We start from the raw sequence: 22,816 nt of genomic DNA, 5'->3' as shown, positions 1-22,816 counted from the left end.
CGTACTCCAAGGAGCATCCTGTCCTTCATACCCAACTCTGCCACACCCTGTCCCCAGCCAGGCCCAGCCCTCACCATGGATTCCATGCGTGCCCTCCGCTCATCCTCCTCTTTCCTCCTCCTCATGGCCTCCAGGTCCTGCCGGGCCTCCAAGAAGGCCTGCAAGAAGGTATCAAAGATGCCGAAGAACTCATCCGGCTGCATCTTACTTTCCTGTTCTCCAAAGTGTGTCAGCGCCTTGGCAAACTGTAAAAGACGCAGGCAGAAGTGTGGTAAGCCCAAGCCTGCGGTCAGCTAGCTCCCAGCTGAGCCCAGTCCAAACTGCGGGACTGTAGGCATATAGACAGAAGATTCAAACCCCAGGGTTCACCTACAAAATTCACGAGTGAGTCATTCTTTGTCCCTACCTTGTTATCTCCCCCGCCCCTCCCCCTCAAAAATCCCATGAGGCTGACCTCTGGGCTGGTGGGTTGAGTCTCCCTGAGAGTCTCCCTTCGTGCCACCTTGGATCAGGAGATGGTGACCCGGGGAAGACTTAGCTAAAGCCAGGCACTGGCTGGCTGGAATGGTAAGGCCCCTCACAGGCCATCTAATCATTGGGTGACTTAGTTGATGGGTAACTTACTTAGCCCTTCTGTGACTTGACTTCTTCACCTGTGAAGTGGGATCAGCCTCACGGTATTATTGTGGGGGTTAAATGGCGTGACAGACTGACTGGCTCTGTGTCCATGAAGCAGGCACCACTCTGACTTTGAGCATTGTGTTCTCTTACCCAACTCACACAATATTTAGGAAACATGTCCCCACGCAAAAAGTCTTCCTGGGACTAGCAGCCTGAGCTCTTTCTGGGAGTTTGCTGGAAATGCTGCCTCTCCAGCCCTGCCCTGGGTTTACTGAGTAAGAGACCACACATTAAAGGTAACCCCGCACATGAGTCCTTTTGCATCCACACAGGTAGAGTGCCAGCAAGTTCACGGCTGAGCTAGGCACTCGGGATGCTCACCCAAGTGACTGAAACCCTTTTCTCAATGTTTACTTCTGTTTAATACGACTATAAACTTTCAGCAAACCTGTATGGTAGGTGGGTGAGAAATGAGACACTTGTGGTGGGGGTGCGGTGGGGGTGCGGTGGGGATGCGGTGGGGGTGCGGTGGGGGTGGGGTAGAGTTGGAGTGGAGTGAGGCTAGGTTGGGGCTGGGGGCCTGGAGTAGGGATGGGGTGGGACTGAGGTGGGAGTGGGGTGGGGCTAGATTGGGTTTGGGGGTACCTGGGGTGAAGATGCTGTGGGGGTGAGGTGGGGCTAGGCTGGGTTTGGGGGTGCCTGGGGTGGGACTGGGGTGGGAGTTGGTTGGGGCTAGGTTGGGTTTGGGGGTACCTTGGGTGGGGATGTGGTGGTGGGGGGGGCTAGGCTGGGTTTGGGGGTGCCTGGGGTGGGACTGTGGTGGGGGTAAGGTAGGGCTAAGTTGCATTTGGGGGTACCTGGGGGTGGGGGTGGGGTAGAGTTGGGGTGGGGCTAAGTCAGGTTTGGGGGTGCCTGGGGTGAGGATGCTGTGGGGGTGGGGCTAGGTTGGGTTTGGGGGTACCTGGGTGAGGATGCTGTGGGGGTGGGGTGGGGCTAGGCTGGGTTTGGGGGTGTCTGGGGTGGGGATGGGTGGGACTGGGGTGGGGCTCATTCAGTCAAGTGCTTGCCGTGCAAGGGCAATGACCTGAGTCATTGATCCCAGCCAGGGTTTGGTGATGTGATTTCAGCACTGGGGAGGAGGATGCAAGAGGATCTCTGAAGCTTGCTGGCCAACCAGTCTAGCCTAATTATTGAGACCCAGGTCCTAATGAGACCCTGTTTCAAAAAATAAGGTCTTTGGCTCCTAAGGAATGACACCCGAGGTTGACCTCTGGTCTCCCATGCAGGTGTACAAAAGCACACACACAAACACAAAAATAAAACTGAAAACAATGCTTCTGGTGCTTGGGTACCTAAACAGTGAACCCTGGTCTCTGAAGAATGAGGTTGTCGTTGGTTGCCTTGGAGGCAGAGGAGATGGGATTTCTCTAGGCTCTGAGGCACTGGGTTTGTCCCTGTCCATGGTAGGACCAGGTGGAAATCAGGCCTAGGCAATGACGAATTGAGAAGCAATGGGAGGTGGGGTGCTGGGCCACCTTTACCTTATCCCTGGCCTCATTGAGCTGGTCCTCCAGCTCTGAGAAACTGAAGCTGGACACTGTGATGAAGTCAGTCATGACAGGAACAAATTTGTCATTGGGGTCCCGTGCCTGGCACTTTTGATATTCCAACTCCTGGGCAGGGAAGAAAAAGCACAATTTAGACAGAAAGAGATCAGGGGCCACCGCATGCTCCTTGTTAGCCACAGGGCATTGCACATGTCTTCGGAAAAGGTGAACCTGGGTTCACAGTTCTGAAGGCAATGCTGCCTCTGAGAGTTGTTGGTCTGGGCAGCTGTTTATATCCTTCCCTAACCCATCACTACCACCATCCTTTCTGGAATGGCGATTGAGTGAATCAGGGGCAAGTAGTATTGTCTGGGAAATCTTGCTGCTGGGCTGTGATCCACACTCTAAGTAGCACTTTCCAGAACCATCAAGATGGAAGCCATCACCCATGGTAGCAACATAAGAAGGTTCTCTAATTCCTAACTTTAGCCTGACTCGATTCTCCTCTTACCCTCCCCCTTCCTTCTTGGGAATTCTGGGAAAAGTCTCTAGTTTCCAGGTGTGAGGGACAAAGAGCTGAAGATGTCTCAGAGAGTGCATCAGCTATGAAGGTGTGAGAACAGCAATGGTAGTAACTGGACCAGAGACCCAGTGCTGGGATCCAGTATCTGTGTTCTCTCAATATGCCAGTACTGAAATCCTAACCCCTAAGGCAAAGCAAGGAGGTGGGATCTCACAGGTGCATCCAAAGGTTTGACACTATGGCATGATGTTGTTATCTACAAGGTGCACACTTGGGAAGTACACAACCAGGTTATGAAAAGATAATTTTAAAAGCCCATAATGTCTTAAGTAAGTTTGTGGGTTTGTGCCAGGCCCCATTCATAGCTCTCCTGAAGCTCATGTGACCTACAGGTCATGGGTTGGACACTCCTGTCAAGTGTCTAGGTCATAAGAGCACTGTCTTTGTATAGTGGTCTTATCGGTGAGTCCCAGGGAGTTTGTCCGTTCTATCAGGTGAGGACACAGTGAGAAGGTCCCACCCATGAGGACCAGGCCCTCAGGACATCAGACCTGCCAGCCCTTTGATCTTGAATGGCCCACCATGCCACATTCTAAGAGGTAAATGTCTTGTTTAGCAAAGCCACCCTTTGATGGACTTGTTTGGCCATCTCAAAGGACTAAGATGCCTAAGTTCTCATCAATGAGTAGATGAACCCTCAGGGCCTCCACTAGTTCAGGCATGGAGGGAAGAGGTGTAAGATAGGATCCCATGGGGCTGGCCGTCCCCACTGCTACACTGCTGTATGCCTCCGTAGTCAGCTCAGCCCCTGCACTCACTGTGGTCAAACCTGAGCAGGTGACAGTCCCAGGGAGAGAGTCTCAGACACACAGCCCTTCTGTCAGGGTCTAAATGTAAACCCCAACGAGGTGGATCACATTTTCCTGAAGGCTCCTCTGTCCACTGTGCGGCTGTCCCACCTTCCCATCCAGGAGCCCCGGGTCATTGAAGTGTATCACACAGGGTTTCTGCTGTCTGATATGTGGCAGCAGGGGACACCGGACCCAGTGGTGGCAGCAACACTGGCTTCTCCACAAAAGGCTCCATGCAAGTCCAGCAAGCTCACTTACCACTTCCACTGCTTGGAGGCCCCTCCTGAGATTGCCCACCTCCTTCTCCAGCTCTGCCAAGCTGTGGGGAGATAGGAGAGGGAAGACACCATCAGCTCTGGGTGTGAGGAGCCAAGGATGGCTCAGAGAGAGGGCAGCTTGAAGCATGGCAGCATTACATTCCAGCCCCTCTTAGCCCGCTGATCACCTCCAGCAGATCACCTCGCTGTGTGCCTGTTGGTGTCTATAATGTGTCAGAGTGAAAGCTCTGCTCCATGGATCCTTCCAAATGTTGTGTGTCACATAGTGTGTGTGTGTGTGTGTGTGTGTGTGTGTGAGAGAGAGAGAGAGAGAGAGAGAGAGAGAGAGAGAGAGAGAGAAAGAGAGAGAAGTGCAGGTGCATGTGTGTGTGCGCGCACGCATGTGGAAGTCAATAGACAACTTCAGGTGTTTCCATAGGACCTGTCAATTTTGGTTTTGTTTGTTTGTTTGCTTGGGTTTTAGATACAGCGCTCAGACCGTCGTGCTACCTGCTGCACTATCTCCCAAGCCCTATCAAAAAACATCCTCACGTTAGCACCTGACTTGGTTCATTTCTTCCCGTGACCTTCATCGTGTTCATCACCATTTAACAGAGTTGGTGGTAGAGGTGAGTATGGAGAGACATGATGAGGTCGGTCCTGAGGGTGGCCCCTGAGGTGGCACTGTGGCTGTTAGCCTGGGATGATACGATGAGGTCGGTCCTGAGGGTGGCCCCTGAGGTGGCACTGTGGCTGTTAGCCTGGGATGATATGGTGAGGTCGGTCCTGAGGGTGGCCCCTGAGGTGGCACTGTGGCTGTTAGCCTGGGACGATACAATGAGGTCGGTCCTGAGGGTGGCCCCTGAGGTGGACTGTGGCTGTTAGCCTGGGATGATACGGTGAGGTTGGTCCTGAGGGTGGCCCCTGAGGTGGCACTGTGGCTGTTAGCCTGGGACGATACAATGAGGTCAGTCCTGAGGGTGGCCCCTGAGGTGGACTGTGGCTGTTAGCCTGGGATGATACGGTGAGGTTGGTCCTGAGGGTGGCCCCTGAGGTGGCACTGTCGCTGTTAGCCTGGGATGCCACTGTCACAGTGTGGTGTAGCAGATGTTTAGCAGATCTGGCACCATGCTCCTGAATTTCCAATTCTCCAGAGCCATGTGTCAAATACACTTCTAATTTTTAGAGTTACCAAGTCTCAGTGGTTTGTTAGAGCATAAAATATCTTACACACAGTGGCATTGAGTACCTGTTAGCTTTAGCATTTCTGGCTTCCCAAGACCCCAGATTTAGTCTAACAACCTTAGCAAGTACTGTGGATGCCCTGCCCATTACAGTGCAAGGAAGGTCACCATTCTTCCAACTGACCAGGCTATTAAATATATGCTTAGTTTTTAATTTATTTTATGTGTGTGTGTGTTTTGCACCATATGCATGCCTGGTGCCTAAGGAGGCCAGAAGAGGACATTGGATCCCCTGGAAATGAAGTTACAGATGTTTGTGAGCCGCCATGGGGTGCTGGGATTTGAACTGGGGTCCTTTGGAATTACAGGCGGTGCTGTTAACCACTGAGTCATCTCTCTAGCCCCTAGCCAAGTGGTCTTTATTCTGAGTTGGCCCCCTCTGCCTGTTAGAGTTATGCTCACAGCCCAGGACACTCAGCCAGTGTGCTGCATGGCTAGCCCCCTCCCCCACCCCGCAATAAGCAGAGAAGGTGTTCCATGTTAGGCTTAAGTTCCATCTGCCCACAGTGCAGCTGGCACTGGCTCAATGCATCTGTTGCAGGCTTTCTTTTTATACACGGCTTACTTCCTCATTCTTCTGGTATTTTCCAGAAGCACCTCTGAAATAATATGATTGGCACCTCAGAGAGCAAGCTGTCTCTGGCGCTTCTAAAAGCACACCAAGACGCTGCTCATTGCCAGTGTCCTCTCAAGTGAGGGAAGCCACGCATGTGGTCACAGGCCAAGAAAGCATGGAGGGGCTGCTTACTTGACTTTGGCGGCTTCTGATAGGTGCCGCAGCTCCGCGGGCATGTTTAGGATGTCAGGGAAGTGCTTCTCCAGGATCATGATCAGGTAATGAAGCAGAGAGATGTTCCTGTGGGTGACAGATGTGTGGGGAGGGGGTGATGAAACCAGATGGAGTGTGACGGGAGGAAAAACGAAGGGGCTGGAGAGATGCTCAGCAGTTATGGGGCTTTCTGCTCTGCCAGAGGACCTGCGTTTGGTTCTGAGCATCCACAAATGCTGCAACTTCAGTGCCAGGGGATCCAGTGTCCTCTGCTGGTCCCACAGGCAACTGCGCACACACACACACCCCACACACACCACATCACACACACCACACACCACACACACACACCACACCACACACACCACATACACACACACACCACACACACACACACCACACCACACACACCACATACACACACACCACACACACACACCACACCACACCACACCCCCACACCATCCCCCCCACATACACACACACACTAAAATAATTATTTACAATATTTTAAACATGGACAACGCAGATGGAATGGAGAGAGAGCAGAGGGTTAGAGAGGGGAGGGGGACACTAGGAGGGGGTGAGACAGGGCAGAGGAACCCCCGAGTCCTCACCTGTCAATGCTTGACTTTGTGTCAGCAATCTTGTTGAGACTGGCTACCCGGAACCCGTAGGCACCCCCGCGCTGCCCCTTGTTCATGAAGTTCCCAATGGCTAGGACCACCTCCAGCATCTGCTTCAGACGCTTGCTGAGGGTCAGCTCCCGGGAGGCCAGCAGGATGGCTGAGAGAAGACAGACAGCTCAGGACGCTGCACAGACTGAGCCAGGACAGCAGGGCTCCTGGCTTCCCAGGAGGATTATGGAAGGGGCTACCTTTTCAACTCTCGGGTAGCAACTACCCGTTCTCTTCAGGACAACACTAGCCTATCCTCAGAGTAGATGGCCTCTAGAATGATCGAGATTATCTCATCATACACATGAAAATTATTATCATTTTTATGAATACATGGTTGGAAATGGCAGTTTTATTTTTTCTAGACCTGACAAATTTTGTGCTTCCTGGAGCTTTTTATTATGGGATGCTTTGACACATTTTGAAATTCTGTATTGTATGTGTGTGTGTGTATGTTCACATGGGTGCACGTGTGTATGTATTCATGTGCAGGTATACATGGAGGTCAGAGGTCAGCCTCAGGTACCATTCTCAGATGGTGCCTTGGGTCTGAGACAGCTGGAAGAAGATCAAAACACTTGGTGGTCTCTGGCTATGTGGATGGGAAATTCCTGAAGGTGCTTGTTATGAAAATAAAATGAAGCCCTTAGGCTTGGAAGATAATGCCCCATTGGGTGGAGCAGTCATTATGAAAGTAAGAGGACCCAAGTTCAAATCCTCAGCACCTACAAAAAAAAAAAAAGCCAGGCATAACCATATGTAGGGCTGTAACCCCAGTGCTGGAGAAAGAGGGGAACCACAAACAAGAGAATCCTGGCAGCTTCCTAGCCATCCAGTCTAGCCCAAGCAAGCTTCAGGTACAGAGAGAACATCTCAAAAGCCAAGATGGAGAGAGATGGACATCTGATGCCCTCCTCTGGCCTCTGCATGCATGTACATGGATGTGCACTGTGCACACATGTGTGCACATGCCACACATATCACCTATAAAGGAAAACTCCAGGGCAAAAGTTTGCAGAAATTTTCAGTCAGTTAAAAATGTATCAAATATAACTGTGAAGAAGATATTATAAAAATGAGAAGTGAGAGATGTCCACATAGCCATTAGATCACACATTCTATGAGCTAACGCACCCTGTCGTGCATGCTTATTTAGGTTGTTCCCAGTGCATGCACGCATGTGTCTGTGTGCATGTGCATGCATTTGTGTAGAAGTCAGAGACTGCCTTTCAGTGTGACTGCTTTGGGGTCACCCACACTCCTGTCAGTAAGCACTCATTGACTTCCAAGGGGGAACTTCAGTGGACTTGAACTTTGGTCGGTCACTGGAGCCTTAGAAAGTGGGAGGACAGACATTGCCTAGATCAACAGCACCCACCACCCCAGGGGGAGTGAAATTCTTAAGACATAAGCAAAAAACCATCATAAAATCACTCAGCACATTATTCCATTTATAGAAAGCTGAAATTAGAAAAATTCATCCGAACATCATGATAACTCTGAAGAGGAGAGAGGATGCTTACTTAATAGGGTGACATTTCTAATGTCGGGAGAGGAATATGAAGAAGGCTGGAGCCAGGCGGTGGTGGTGCCCGCCTTTAGCCCCAGCACTTGAGAGGCAGGTGGATCTCTGAGGTCAAGTCCAGTTTGGTCTACAGGATGTGTTTGAGGACTCTTAGGCTATGAAGAGAGACCCTGTCTCAAAGGGGACTGTGGCTTGGCTGAAGAAATGGCTCAGCCATGAAAGCTAAAGCTCACAACCAAAGGACAAAAAGGGACACATGGCTTGGAAACATTCAGTTTCTTACCATGGCCAGGATAGGGATCACTCCCCAGCTGTCCAGTGGGAACAGATGTAATGATTTGTGGGCCCCTCTGTGTATTACCATATTTCAGTAAAAGGTTTATTTTCAATAAAGCAAATAAAATGGGCAGAAGTGGCCCACACCTTTAATCCCAACACTAGGGAGACAGAGACAGCAGATCTCTGTGAGTTCAAAGCCAGTCTGGTCTACAAAGTGAGTACCAGGACAGTCAAGGCTATACAGAGAAATCTTGTCTCGGGGTTGGGGGTGAAGAAAGAAAGAAAAGAAAAGAAAACTTACTCGCAGAAGTTACTTATATGACTAGGGAGAATTTTCTAAGGTTGGTGGGCTGTTTGAAAAATCTACAAAGGAATATCCTTTAAAAATGCTAAAAATGTTGGCAAAACAGAAAAGGAAGTCAGAGGTGATGAGAAATCTCCTGTCTGTGATGCTGGCATTTCAGAGCATCCACGAGAATAATATGTTCATGAATACATTCATAAGAATATTACATTTACAGTCACATTCATCCAGGCTATATTTAGTGAACCTACTGGTAATGAGAATTGGTAAATTTAGTATACTCAGCAATGAATGTATTCATAGGGAGATATATTCAAAGCAAAACTGGGAAATTTGTCAAACTTGGTAAAATGCCCCCAAGTAACTTCACTGGAGCCCTGTCTGGGGGAGGGGAGGGTGGGTGTCAGCCCTGAAGTAACTTCACTGGAGCCCTGTCTGGGGGAGGGGATGGTGGGTGTCAATGGCTCCACAGCCAGCTGAGGTAGCTTGATCTTAGCTATTTCAGGAGCATTTCTGGAAGAGCTAGAAGGGGGAATAAATACGGAGTCCAGTACCAAACAGCCAAGCACACTGACAGGACCGGGTGTGTAGACGCCTTCAGACAACTCCCCAGACTGACTCGAAGCCCCTCAAGGACAGCAACCACACATAGTGGAGGGTATCTACAAACCCCAGCTATAGAACATCTGTGGCATCCCCGTAGATGTTCTCGCCAGCATGCCTCTTTCTGTGTAGCTTGATATTAAAGAGAGGCTGCATGGAGCATCCTAGCTGAGCCGTGGAGCTTGGGTATGTCTCCTAACAGTCGAAGATGACACCATCCCAGTGCCCAAGCCACGCCGCTTCCAAATGGCCACTCATGTTTGCTCCACACTGATCTAAGAGGCATAAATAGTTGAGCACCTACACCTTGGTCCCCAAAGTAGTTTGCAATAGAAAGAGAGTGTAGGTGAAAAAGCCTTGTCCGTCACGGGGGCAAGGGAATACCCCAGATGGATATTGTTCTTTGTCACTGTCTGAAGGCCCCTTGTTGCATGTATCTATGTGCACAGACTGAACACCACTGCCTTTATCGCTCCAAACTCCTACTCCAGAAATTCCTACCTGCTCTGAGCCTGCTCTCTGAACTAGGCATCTCAGAGAGTGTCCAGCAGGGGGCACCCATGCTCTGCTATGTCTCCAGCCTGGTACCCTGAGCATCCAAGATGGTTTCTTGTTCTTCCCGCCCTGTAAGTCTTCTCCTTGCCCCCAAGTGAGCCCCCAACCAGTTTCTCCTGCTTCTGCCTTGCTGGGTGCACATATCTACCCACCATCCTGCCCCACCATTCTTTCTCACAACTCCTTTGTCCTGTTTATTTGCCTCCCCAACAGGCAGCCCCAAGGATTTGCTCTCTGACTTAGTGATGAGGGAAGGGACCAGCTAGGAGGACAGCAAACATCTACATTGCTCCAGAACCCCTCACGTGTCTCAGAAATAGCAATCTGGAGCAGTCCTGCATCACCCAGACTCTGTATCAAGCTGGATACGTCTAGGTTCTATGTGGTTACCTTCTTTCTGATGAGCTCACACCCCAGCAAATACACCCAGTAGACTTTGTGAACTTGGTGCTTCTCAAATAGACTATGGTGATGAGTCTGCATGCCAGGCTCCAAGAGGAGTGCAGGCTCCATTCCTATTTCCTGGTCCTTCCTGTCCCAGGCTGGGGCAGAAGTCAACAGTCACCCCACCCTGGGGAGTCAATGCTAAGGAAGAGGGGGCATCGTATGGTTGGCACTTAAGCCAACATAAACAAGAGCATTTCTCTATAATAACCATATTTCTAGTTGGTGGTGCATTCCTGCAATCCCATCACTTGGAAGGTGGAGGCAAGGAGATTAGGAGTTCAAGACTAGCGTCAGTTACATAGTAAACTCGAGGCTAGCCTAGGCCACATGAAACCCTGCTGAAGATATAAATGTCGTAGTTTTAAATGTTATCCTTAACTTGGGTATGTCTCTGGGGTCAGGGTAAGGCAGAAATTTCCCTCTGTGCCACTAGTTAATCCCGAGTCTTGTCCCCACTCCAGGTGCTCACCACAGGCCCCAGCCCTACCTTCGACTTTGGGCTTAGCCTCTGCCAGTCGTTCCTGGAACTTCTTCTTGAAGAAGAGGGCCTGCAGTCGCTGCTGGTAGTGGTCAATCCTATGGACAGGACAGGCTATGTCACAGGCGGACCCATGACTCCAAGGCCTCCTCTTAGGCCATCCTTCACTCCCCTTTCTTGGCAGAGCTGACACCTGACCCCTGCTCCTCCTGCTACCCCGGTGCACCACTGACCTAGCTCGGCCCTGAGTCTCCTCCCTCCTGCTGCACCCAGTGCCCATCTGACCTGCTCATTTCATAGAGGAAGCGGTCTGCGCGCGCCATCCGCTCAATCTCGTGCTTGTGTTCCTCGAGGAGGTCAATGTCGCTCTTCTCCGGGATGAACTTGAGGAGCTGTAAAGAGCAGGTGAGGTCATGGGGGAAGCTGTTGAGCAGCGCACACAGTGTGAGGTTGGAGATGCTCATGGCGTTGCCTCTGCTCAATAGTGGGAGGGCCTGCTGCAGCGGGGGATTAAGAGTTCAAGGACAGCCTGGGCTCCATTCCAATCTCAAGGCAAGCTTGAGCTACCTAGAGAGTTGAGGCCAATCTGCTATATACATCAGTTTTGAGGTCAGCCGGGCTACAGAGTGAGGTCAGGTCTTTTCTCTAAGTGCGCCATGTGGGTGCAGTGCCTGCAGTGACCAGTAGAGGGAAGCAGATCCCCTGGAACTAGAGTCACCCAGCGTTGTGTGGGTGCTGGGAACTAAACATCTGTAAGAACCGTCAGTGCTCTTAACCTCTGAGTCACCTCTCCAGTCTTGGTGCTACAGTTTGAAAGTGTCCCTCTATAGTTCACATATGGAAACTTCCCCATTAATGACATCAGGCAGTAGAGCCGTTGTGTGGGGTGAGATGAGGTCACAAGGGTGGGGCCCTAGTAGTGGCATTAGTGGCCTGATAAGAGAAGTCGAAGCTATAGCATCTTCTCTGTCTCCTCCCATGATGCCCTCTGCCACGCTTGATGTCTCACCAGGCGTCAAGTAGACACAGCACCCTGCTCTTGGACTTCCCAGCCTCCAGAGTCATGAGCTAAGTAACTCGTACAGATTAACGGGTCTCGGGGATTTTGTCACAGTCCCAGTGCTTAATTTGCATGTGGCTTCTGCTCAGCATTGCATATAAGACTCACCCATGCTGTACTTCACTAGACTGTCTGTATTTGCTGCTCAGTAGCGTTCCACTGAAGGGATGCACCACAGTCTGTCTGCCCACTGTCCTGTTGATGCTCGGGTGGGAGGTTTAGTGAGTCAGTCAAGTTGCTATAGCTCAAAACTGTGGCTTTCGTCACTTTGTTTATCTACAGTGCTTCTGACTGCAAACACATGCCATTTGTTTTCTGTCTGCATGGAAGACACTGGGCGTGTTATTACCCAAGTGGGGGAAAAAAACGTGTCTTTGGACCGATGCTGGCTCTTTTTCTTTTCCTTTCAGATTTCAAATTTATTCTAATTTATGTGTGTGGGTGTTTGGTATGCATGTATGTCTGTGTACCACCTGTGCGCCTGGTGCCCACAAAGGTGGAAAGAGGGAACCACAGCCCCTGAAACTGGAGTTATGGGTGGCTGTGAGCCGGCACATGGGTGCTAGGAAATGGACCTGTGTCTTCTGCAAGGGCAGCAAGTGCTCTTAACCGCTGAACCATCTCTCCAGCTGCCGGTTTCTCTGTTGAGATAGCCTCATGAAGCCCAGGCTGGCCTCAAACCGTGGTTCTGAGATCATAGATGTGCACCACCACACCCAGTCTGGGGATGGCACCCAGGAAGTGAAGTCATGCATACTTTACAACAGCGTTCTTCGTTTTAACAAGGTCCAGTCAGCCGCATGCCTGTTTGCCATTGCCAGGTTCTTAAAGGACACACTGATTAGAGTGGAAGGGGGTCGAGGAGGAAATGACCACTGAGACCTTGTAGGGGCTACAGACTTGTCTGGCAGCTTGTTCTAGAGGAAAACCTGGTCCAGGGAAGTTTCTAGAAACCTCGGTGCTTCCAGCTCCATGTCTCTTCACCCAAGGATTTTGGCCCTTCTGGTCTGGGGTAGAAAGTAGGGTTGCCCAGGCTGAACTCCTCCCCCCGCAAGGGTCCTCACCTGTTCCAGCATATCCTTAGCGAGGTCTTCTTGTTCATCCATCCTCAAGATGGCCTGCCGTATCTCCTCGTTAGAAAGTTTCAACCTGCGACAAACACACTCTGAGCAGCATGGTCTGGCCCTCACCTTCTCTCCAGCCCCAGCGCAAACTCTCCCTCCTCCACACAGCCTTCCCAGGCCAGTTTCATAACAGAGTCTGATATTAATAAAGAGGAAGTCCGATGCACTACATATGTCCAATAACAAGTGTTTTAGTTCTCATCAAAGCCCGAGTCCCTGATGCCTTGCTTGAGCTTTGTCAAAGCTGATGAGACACGTGGGATTAAGATGGACAGGCAGAGGCATTCTGGCAGCCATTTTCCTCCCCCACCCCTCCCTCCAGCCTCAGAAATCTTCAGCATCTCCATGGGAGGACAGAGTGGGGTGTCAGGACTCTGGGAGAAGTCTCGTTCTTGCGTCTCTGACAATGCCCAGTTCCTAGCCAGCTCCCATCAGCCTTCCAGGGGCCCCTGCTCACCACCTACACCGTCCTCCACCCTCCCATGTTCACACCCACCGAGAACCCTAGGGAAGCAGCCCTCCTCTGCTGCTCAGTGGCAGAAACTGGGGCCAGGGAACTTGTGGGAGGGGAGAGGGGGCAGATGTCCCAGAGGAGGCTGTAAGCAGCACTAAGAATAGAGCTTGGGGCGGTGCCCCCGACCCTGCCTGGGGGAGGCCCCCCACACAGAAGCCGTGCTGTTAATACAGATACTGCTTGTTTGTTCCACAGCCCAGGGAAATGCTTGCAGACTGAGGTCATGCTGCTCCCAGGCCTCAGCTGAGTGGGTCCTCCGTGGGCTTAGAGCAGCTCTGCTGACAGATGCTCACTGTCACTCCTGATACGTCAGGAGCCTCAAGGCCAGGCCAGTTCCCTGTCTGAAGAGCCCCATGCTAGTGCTCAACATGGGCCTGCAGGACAGAGTCTAGACTAGCATCCCCCCACCCCCCCGGGGAAGCAGAGAGGCAAGGCCAGCATCAGCATGGTTCCTTTGCCACCTTCCCCAGGCCTGCAGCTCAACCATAATGTGCGTTGGTTTGCAATGTTCTGGATGAGCCCAGGTCTGGTGCGTGCTGGGCAGTCAGGCAAGCACTCTATCACAGAGTGATCCGAATCTCGGCCCCTTCACTACCCATTTTGGGCTTCTACTTGGGGGCACCCATCTCTGCTACAGGTGAGCACTTACTTGGAGAGAAGAATAATACAGTTCTGGGCCCTCCGGCCATCAATGACTGACAGCTCTTTGACCTTTCGGGAGGCTAGGTAGATGTCCTCCGTGGAGCCCAGTTCTTTCTGCAAATGATGAGTTAAACGGGGAACATTGAGGTAGGTGCTCCCAGTCTCCTAGCCCACCTCCCTGATCCTCCCTTCTTTCAGTGTGGGGATTCCCCTGACCCAGTGGACAGAGAAAGAGAAGATGGGAGAGGCAGTCTGCTAACCACCAACTCTTATGAGAGGTCTAGGGCTAGCCTGGGCTAAGAAGGGTGGAAGGGTGGAGGATAGCAAAGCCCCCCAACACAAGCTCAGCCTCTCTCAGAAAGCCAGGAAAGGAGCCATGCAAATGGAAGCTGTGATTGATCTCTGTGTCCTCAGGCAATATGGTGTTGCCTCTCACACCCCCACCCCCACCTGGGGCCTCCTGAAACTTATGAGGAGAAGCTGATCCCAGTCCCCTTAAGGCCACAGTCTCTGACCCTGGAGACTTCTAGCCTATCTCAATATGCAGGGCTGAAGGGTTTTACAAGGTCATATGGGAAAACAAAGGCAGAATCCATACTGAATTCACTTCTGGGATGCCAATAGGAAATATCAAAGCTCCCAAGCTTCCTCCTGCTGGACTTCTCTGGCTAGGGACTCAGAGCCTGTTAACACACAGCTATGACTCTAGGAGCTTTCCCAGAGCACATGTTCCGAGGCACACAACTCCAGGGCCTGCCTTCCCAGCACGCCGGTCTCTGTGGGGTTTCCCTCTGGAGTTGTGCAGCACCCGACATGTGTAGCCGTGCCGGAAAGCCTTGCCTTGGGACTGGCAGGGGACACAAGAGCCCTAGAAGCATTCTCCGTTCTGCGGACATTCGCCTCCGCGGCTGGCAGAGGTCTGCTTGGAGTCCCTCCATCTCTCACGTTTCCTCTCTCTCTCTGGGGACCCTCCTGCACGCCACCCTACATGGATGAGCAATAAAGGCTGAAGGCAGTGCAGGCAAGCCTGCTCTTATGGCCCCACTTCCTGGCGGCAGCCGGGGACAGTGGGAGCGAGACAGAAAGGTCCAGAGCCCTGAGAGCGGCTCACCTGCTGACAGACATGTTAGTTATTAGCTCCCAGGCAGGCAGCAGCCACAGCCACCAGAGGATTAAACATGCACAATGTTAGCCAACAGCCTGGGGACTCAGAAGCACCAAGACAAATGTGGGTGTCCTTGGTACCCGTTCTGTCCACTGTGTCCCAGGAACAGGAAGCAGGAATCCAGAAATAGTCATGGACAGCAGCTCAAGGCAGGCATGGCCTTAGAGAAGCTGGGCAAGTAACCCCCAGGGAGCCCGCCACTCTGGGACCAGGGGGGTGCCCAGTTGAACGGGGACCCCAAGCTTTGAGCACTAGTTCTGTCTTTGCCTCTGTTAGGAACCTGCTGAGAGGACAGAAGGTGCTCCTCCCCACCAGGTAAGTTCCTCTTCATCAGGACATGGACTCAAACCAGAAGTTTGTGAAGCTCCTGTTCTCCTGGGGCAGGAGAAGCCGGCAATCTTAAATTTGCCCCCTCCCTTGGCCTATCTGATGTCTAAGGGGACCGAGCAGCACAGCTTGTCCTGTGCCTTTCTTCCTGACACTGATGGGCTGATGGAGTTGAAGCCACAAGTTCAGAGCCTACCTAGGACATAGAGGGGACTTGGAACCTTCTCTGCCACATGGCTCAAGACCCTAAGGTACAGAGAGGTAGTAAGCAGGCCACAGAGACCCACATTTAAATCAAATCAATCATTTGTTTTATCTGGAACCCCAAGACAGGCCAGATGTCACCTCCACACCACTCCTTTGGCCAGGCCCCAGGAGGCCTTGAACCCGACTGCCCTGGGAAGTGTCATCTCCAGGTGTAGACTTGGCAGAAAGTAAAGAAGGCTGGATGCAGGCCCCAGTACCTAGCCGCCAAACAGGGCTCCGGGCCCGAGTATACCAGAAGTCCTCGAGCCAGAGTCCTGGGCCAAGCAGAGATGAAGGAATGGATGTGTGAACCTTAGAACACACAGGGAAAGCAAGGGCCATAGAGCCCCTGAGCTGTTCATCACCAAGCAGACCTGGGGGAGGCCCCCAGGCATGACAGCTGCACTCAAATTCCAGAGCCCCACTCGTCTTCAGAGTTGCTTAGTATTGGAAGATGCGGGCTGACCCCCGGAAGTCTCTACAAGTGCTTGTCACTTTAGACCAGCTTCTGACTGCAAGCCAACCCCTTCCATTCTCTGTGGACGGAGGACTGGCCATGGATACAGAGACTCAACAGAGCAGAGCCGGCCTTCAGGCCCAGCTCTAGTCTTGATTCCTGAAAGGGGCATAGAGCAGCACCCATCACCTTCCCTACAGCCTTAGCATCTCTGAAGGTAGGGGTGTGTGTGTGTGTGTGTGCATGTGTGTGTACCTATGTATGGGAGTGCATGTGTGTAATTGGAAGTGTGCATGTGCATGTGTGTATGAATGTGTATGTGTCTGTACGTGTGAGTGAGTGTGTATGCATGTGTGTGTGAGTATGTGTGTGTATGTGAGAGTGTGCGTGTGTGTGACTGTGCATATGTGTGCTGTGTGAGTGTGTGTATTGTATGGGTGTGTGTGTAAGGAATGGTGGAAAAAGTAGGTTGAAAGCTATGTCAGTCACTAGGTATAGTCTATAATTCTCAATCAAACAGGACAGTGTTCAACAGAGGTCAAGTTCGAGGGTCTACTTCCATTAAGTCAAAAGTACCATTGCCTCCCTAGAAAAGGAGGTGCTGACCCCTCGCTGGCCTGTGTGCTCTTGTTTATTTCTATGCCCTCGGCAGAAACATGGAACCTTATTACCAATAAAGTCATTCAGCATACCTGTGAGGGAGGAAAATAAAGGCGAGACAGAGAGGGAAAGTGTGTGTGTGTGTGTGTGTGTGTGTGTGTGTGCGCGATTGAAAGTAAAGATCCAAGAGACCAGAGGGTACAGTCTTACCTGGTGCCTCTGATAAGCAGAGAACATTTTTTCAAAATCTTCCAGATCCAGAATTCGAAATACCTTCATGTCATCAATCTCATTCCACACGGTACCAGAGACACGCTCCTAAGAGTCAGGGTAAGAAGAACCCATGGTTGATGCCGCTTCTCCATGACAGAGAGGCCAATACTCCCCTAACCCCACCTGTTTCCAAAGGCAGACCGAAGGCACACGTTACAATGGCTAGGCTCTCATAATTCCAGAAAAGGGTTCGATAGCACCCCCTTCTCCAACCCCCCACTTCTTCAATATTCTAGAAGACAACCTCCTCCTTCTTTCTCCTTTCCATGTGAGACCACACGAAAGTGTTTCAGAGACCACTAGAGTGTCGGAGCACACAAATGAAAGGAGAAACCCCATGCTTCTTTCAGAAGGACACAACACTGCTCCAAGGGCACCGTGCAGGCCGGCTCTGACTGGAGTCTCTGGGAGCACTGCGGCTTGCACACATGTGGGACTATCTGAGCCTGTGCGCAGAGTGCATGCCCTGGTTCTGAGATGGGCATTTTCTTTCCCAGGATCTTGTTCTTACTTTCCCAGATTCCCAGAAAGTGGACACAAGTCAAAAGCTGGGACATGCTGGCCCCATGTACTGACTTTGTTCAGATCAGCAACTTGGCTCAACTTCCTGTTGCTCAGAGCCAGGGAAGGTGTCCCCATCTTTTATTATTGCAACGGACCCATAAATTTACAGTTCCCAGCTCCCTCACTTGAGGCAGTGTCCCCTATTTTTGGACACTTGTGCTAGAGTCTACAGAAAGCCAGACTTCACCAGCAACCCTGTAACATCATGTTGATGGTCCAGAGGACAGGGTCATGGAGGACAAGCATGAAACAGAGGAGCACTTCTCTCTGTGTGGCCCTTCCTCCAGGATTCCTTGTCTCGTCTGTAGCATTAGCCTTTGGAACAACAATCTCCATCACCTGGTTTCATCTGTCCAAAGGCCTGTCAGGCAACTATCCTTGCACCCTTTGCGGCATCTCCTCCTCAGACTTGAGACACTACCTTTCCCTCATCTCTATTTTCTTAAACTCTGAAAAGGGGAGGCTAGGCCAGAGTCAAGAGGGAGGAGACATTCCTGTGGCCTTTCGAAGGCCAGGGACCCTCGTGTGGAATGCTGGGCTGGGAAGCTCACAGCAGCAAGGGATATAGGCAGCTGGCCAAAGCCAACACAGACACATTCTTTTCATGGTGGAAACAACCACCGTGTGTGTGTGTGTGTGTGTGTGTGTGTGTACATCTAAGAGCATATGTAGAATAGAGGACAGGGCTAGAGAAAGAAACTGGACAACTGGACTCCTGGACTCCTGGAAAGGAAGATGTGGGGAACAGAAAGAGGAAGGCAGAGAGGGGAGCCAGCTGAAGCAATGGGGGATCCGGGAACCTAGGGTCTCCTGTACAGGGATGGGGTGGGGAAGGGGAGGCCCATAAGAATGAAGTTTCCAGTCCTTTGTATTCTTGTGGAGCTCAGAGCAAGGATGGAGGGATGAAATAGTTGGGTATTTAACATGACAAACCAGTCATCTCAACAGTCACTGCCGTAAACATAGCCTGTTCCCCACATCTGCCAAGGATTTCAGTCCTTCATGGAAACATCGTGGGGTTTGGAGCTGAGAGAGGTAGGGCCCTTTCTCATAATCATCAGACCATAATTTCCATCATATCACCCTGGCAAATCCATCTTGGATGATAATTCTCCAGTTTAATTTTTCCAACACTGTCATCTCTAGTCTAGATTCCTGGGTCTTCTGACCCCAGGAGATAGCCGCAGAAGTCCCACATAGGCTTTTCCCAGGATCGTGCTTCACGATGGTTCCCCCACAGGGTACCGCCTTTTGGGCCCAACAGACCCACTGACTGACATTTCTGGCCCTGCTATTATGTGATCTGTGGGCAAATGGAAGGATATTATTTCAACCCTATAGCCCAAATGGGAAACTGAGTCTCAGGGAAGTATAGTTCAACTATGTGACATGAGAATCATGGTGACATACTGAGAGAACCCGTGTTTCCCACTCTGTTCGCGTCAGAGTGCGTCCTAAAAGTATGCTGTCAATCCTCACGACCATCCCTCGGAGGGCATTGTGGTGAACCTTCCCCAATTTACAGAAATACTTAAATCATCTGCCCCGTGACAAAATTAAAAGCTTGGGATTAATTGTAGGCTCTCAAATATCACTCAGTGTGCTTCTGCCCCATGGATCTAGGAAGGGTACTCCACCCTCTCTGGGTCCCGAGGGAACTGTGTAGCCTGTGTTAACACTGGATCACAGAGAAAACCCCAAGCACAAAGATCAGCATCCCAACATCAGAGAAGCTGTTGTTGATCTTGCCTGTATTCCCTTCTTTTACTTTTGTTGTTTGTATGATGTGTGTTCACGGGCATTTTTGTGCCACGGCGTGTGCATGTGGAGGTCAGAGGTCAACTTTGTAGAGTCAGCTGCCTCCTTGCACCTTTCTGGGTGGTTTCTGGGGCTAAACTCATGCCAGGCGGCTTACACAGCAAGTTACCAGTCCTTGACTGTATCTTCGCAATGCCTGCCGCATCCTGCAATTTAATACATTTCATGGGAAGGTATGCATATGTGTGGGTGTGTGCAGGTGTATGTGGGTACATGTCTGTGCACATGTGTGTCCATGCACATGTGTGTACCGTGCATGTGTAAACCAGATCAGCTGCAGATGTTGTTTCTCAGGAGCTGTTTGCCTTCTTTATTGAGAAAGGGTTTCTCACGTCCTGGAACTTAAGTAAGCTGGGCTGGCTGGCAGCCAAGCCTCAAAAATCCTCCTTTCACTGCCTCGTCAGGGCTTGGATCAAGCACATGCTATCATGTCCAACTTTTCTCATTTTCTTTCTTTTTTTCATGCATATGCTAGGGATCGAACTCAGGTCCTTAGGCTTACATGACAAGTACTGTTCCAGTTGAGTTATCTAGCTAGTCCTTCACGTCCATTAAAGTTAATTTTACATTTATTTATTTTGGGGGAGGCACACATGCCATGACACACATATCGAGGGAGGTTAGAAGTCAATTTTAGGAGTCTGTTCTCTCCTTCCACCTTATGGGTTCCAGGGATCTGACTCAGGTTCTCAGGCCGAGCAGCAAGCATCTTTGTACACTGAATGATCTCACTGGCCCCGAACTTGCTACATTAAAAAAAATCAGTTTATAAGCTGCAAGTACAGGAGCTGAAACATTTTAAGTATATTAACAATTACCATGTGTTGCTTCCCACACAGACTCTGGCTTTAGGCTCTGGACTGTCTTTTGCCTGCTCCTGTACTCTGGCCTGTGGCTTTCTCTCTGCCCATCAGAAATCTGTGCTTGCACAACGCAGCTGCTGCCTAGAGATGGCCGGAGCTGTACGCATCTAGCTGTGCATGCTCTTACAGGTGGCTTGAATGCTTTAGATGGAGTGGGCTGTATCCTCGCTCCGTGTTTCCACCCTGGCTGGGAAGCCCATAGAAGGACCTTAGTGACCACACTGGACAATGAAACCAAGGTAACAGACCAGGGGGCGTGATTTCCATGGATGGCAGAGTTAGAGGCACATTAGGACTGGTTAGGGTTGAGCCATCTCTCAGCCCGTCTTCCAGATCTGTAAGTTCTTCAGGCTACATATCCTAATCAGTCAGATCCAAAGCTCTCAGGAGGCAACACCATTTTCCCTTCATCGTCTCTGTCTCATTTTTTCAGTCAGGGTCTCTCACTGAACCAAAAGCTTGTCACTGGTTAGGCCAGCTTGCCAGCTCCTGGAATCCTCTTGTTTCTGTCCCCCAATGCTGGGGTTAATGACATACACAGCCACAACTAGCTTTTAATATGGATGATGGGGTTCAAACTCAGCTCCTCATACTTGCAGAGAAAGCGTTCTTGTCCACAGAGTCATCTCCCTAGCCCCTCACGCCTGCTTCTCCATTGACTCTTGGCACACACCGGTCCATCGGTGAGTGGCTTTGACAGTAAGCACAAGGTCGGCACCAAACATTTCCCCAAGTGTTGTTGTTCAGAGAAAACAGTAAGCCACCTGACTCCAGAAAAACCATCATCAGTGCCCACTATGCCCACCCTAATGCCTGACCAAATAGAGAATCAAAAAAACTCGTGAAAAGTGCAGGGTGCAGGACAAGGGCTTGCCTGGTCAGTCCCTTAGCTACTTACCTCATTCAGCTTGACCCAGTTGAAGGACTTCAGTGGGTGTGAAGGCTGGGGGGTGCGCTTTTTCCTGAGTGGGGCATCATTGCTTGTGTAGGGATCCTGAGGCAGGGGCATGCCTGAGCTGAAGCAGGGTGGGGCACCTGGGGGGATAGGAGGCCCTCCAGGAGGAAGGGGTGGTGGGGGTGGGGGTGGGCAGCAGGCAAAGGGGAGAGGGGGTGGGGGTGGAGGCAGATCATTGGTTGTTGTGGAGGAAGACAGGGTGAGTGGACCTCCAGGGGGAGGTGGGGAAGACACTGGACCCACCTGTGGGAAGACAAAAAAAAAAAGGCAGGATGGTGTGCCCGTCAGCACTCAAGCTGAGTCTCCACATTATTCCCGTTTCCTCCTTACTGAGCCATCCTCAATCCTTCATGTTCATTTAGACACCATTCTTCTCTCTGTATTTTAATAGCCAACCTATATGCACAGACAGACATGTACACACACACAGACACACATGTGCACACGCACACACAGAGATACAGACACACACATGTGCAAACACACACACACACTAAGCGACCAGAGTCACAACCATCAAATGAAACATTCAGACACGTGTATACAGCGGTGCAGTCTGCTCCCTGCATGAGGACATCCAGCCAGGGCAAGAATTCTACCCGCACTCCCTTGTCCAAGTTCACATCTGGGAACAGTGTCATCCCATCCTGAGAAGGGTCATTTTTTTTTCTAATCTGTTAACATAAAGGGCTCACCCATACAAACTGAAAAGCCACTTGGGTTGTGGTTCAAGGTCCCCCTTTCTCTTCTCCCTCATCTTGGGGTTCTTCTTCCCATACCCCCTCTGCCCACTCCCACCTGACACTCAGGGTGCTGGCTGAACCACACAAATGGGAGGGGACAGTGCCCGCGTACGCGTACTGAGATATCATTGAGTTGGGCTACCAGTTCTGCCACTTGTCCCCTAGCGTGGCGCAGTTCCTGCGACTCCCGGGCCAGCTTGTCCTTCATCTTGTTCAGGGTCCTCATCATCTCCTCCTTCTCCAGAGTCTTTGTCTCACATTCCCGCTCCTTTCTCTCCAGCCGGCTCACGAGCTCCATGTGTTCTGGAGGTGGATGGACCACAGAGAAAGTGAGAGGAGAGTGGGAGCAGGAATGACTTTCTGGGGAAAGAGAGGGGTCCCAGGCAGGGTGCAGCTACTTTAGGCGGACCCTCTCACCCTTCCGGAACTTCTCGGCTTGGTCTCGCCACTGCTTCACTTCGTTCTCATTGATGAGCCTGTTGAGGAGCGGAAGGGACCACGTGACTGACACTATCTCCCTCCTTCTGGAAGACCATCTCTCTTCCCCAGAGGAGAAACTGATCTCTGGTCTGTCCAGACACAGGCTTCTCACAAGCCTCTCCGGGTCCCCATTCCTGCCCACTCTCGTTCAGTGTCCTCATGGACCATGAGAACGGGAAGGACCCCGAATCATCTTCCAGTCCAACTTCCTGTGTGGTTCTTTTTTTTTTTTTTTTTTTTTTTTTGCATTTTTCGAGACAGGGTTTCTCCGTAGCTTTTGGTTCCTGTCCTGGAACTAGCTCTTG

The 22,816-nt window shown here is 51.1% G+C and overlaps 1 protein-coding gene across 3 annotated transcripts in view; it reads right to left on the bottom strand.

The window, feature by feature from the left end:
• Positions 1-22,816, bottom strand: part of Daam2 (dishevelled associated activator of morphogenesis 2) — a 122,443-nt gene that overhangs the window by 2,828 nt on the left and 96,799 nt on the right. For 2 of the 3 annotated variants that reach the window (XM_057751328.1, XM_057751329.1), the window contains exons 12-24: positions 22,449-22,507; positions 22,150-22,334; positions 21,232-21,531; positions 17,026-17,133; positions 14,028-14,134; positions 12,805-12,889; positions 10,966-11,072; positions 10,690-10,778; positions 6,430-6,598; positions 5,792-5,899; positions 3,801-3,861; positions 2,163-2,294; positions 75-245 (exon numbers count right to left, since the gene is read on the bottom strand). In XM_057751328.1, coding sequence (XP_057607311.1) covers positions 75-245; positions 2,163-2,294; positions 3,801-3,861; positions 5,792-5,899; positions 6,430-6,598; positions 10,690-10,778; positions 10,966-11,072; positions 12,805-12,889; positions 14,028-14,134; positions 17,026-17,133; positions 21,232-21,531; positions 22,150-22,334; positions 22,449-22,507 — 1,681 coding nt within the window. The remainder of the gene's footprint in view (positions 1-74; positions 246-2,162; positions 2,295-3,800; positions 3,862-5,791; positions 5,900-6,429; positions 6,599-10,689; positions 10,779-10,965; positions 11,073-12,804; positions 12,890-14,027; positions 14,135-17,025; positions 17,134-21,231; positions 21,532-22,149; positions 22,335-22,448; positions 22,508-22,816) is intronic. The other variant, XM_057751330.1, reaches the window with a different exon arrangement.

This window comes from Chionomys nivalis, chromosome 19 (genome assembly GCF_950005125.1).
Source record: "Chionomys nivalis chromosome 19, mChiNiv1.1, whole genome shotgun sequence".
NCBI lineage: Eukaryota > Metazoa > Chordata > Mammalia > Rodentia > Cricetidae > Chionomys > Chionomys nivalis.
Note: the sequence above shows the minus strand (reverse complement) of the source record. Positions and strands in the feature narration are given on the sequence as shown.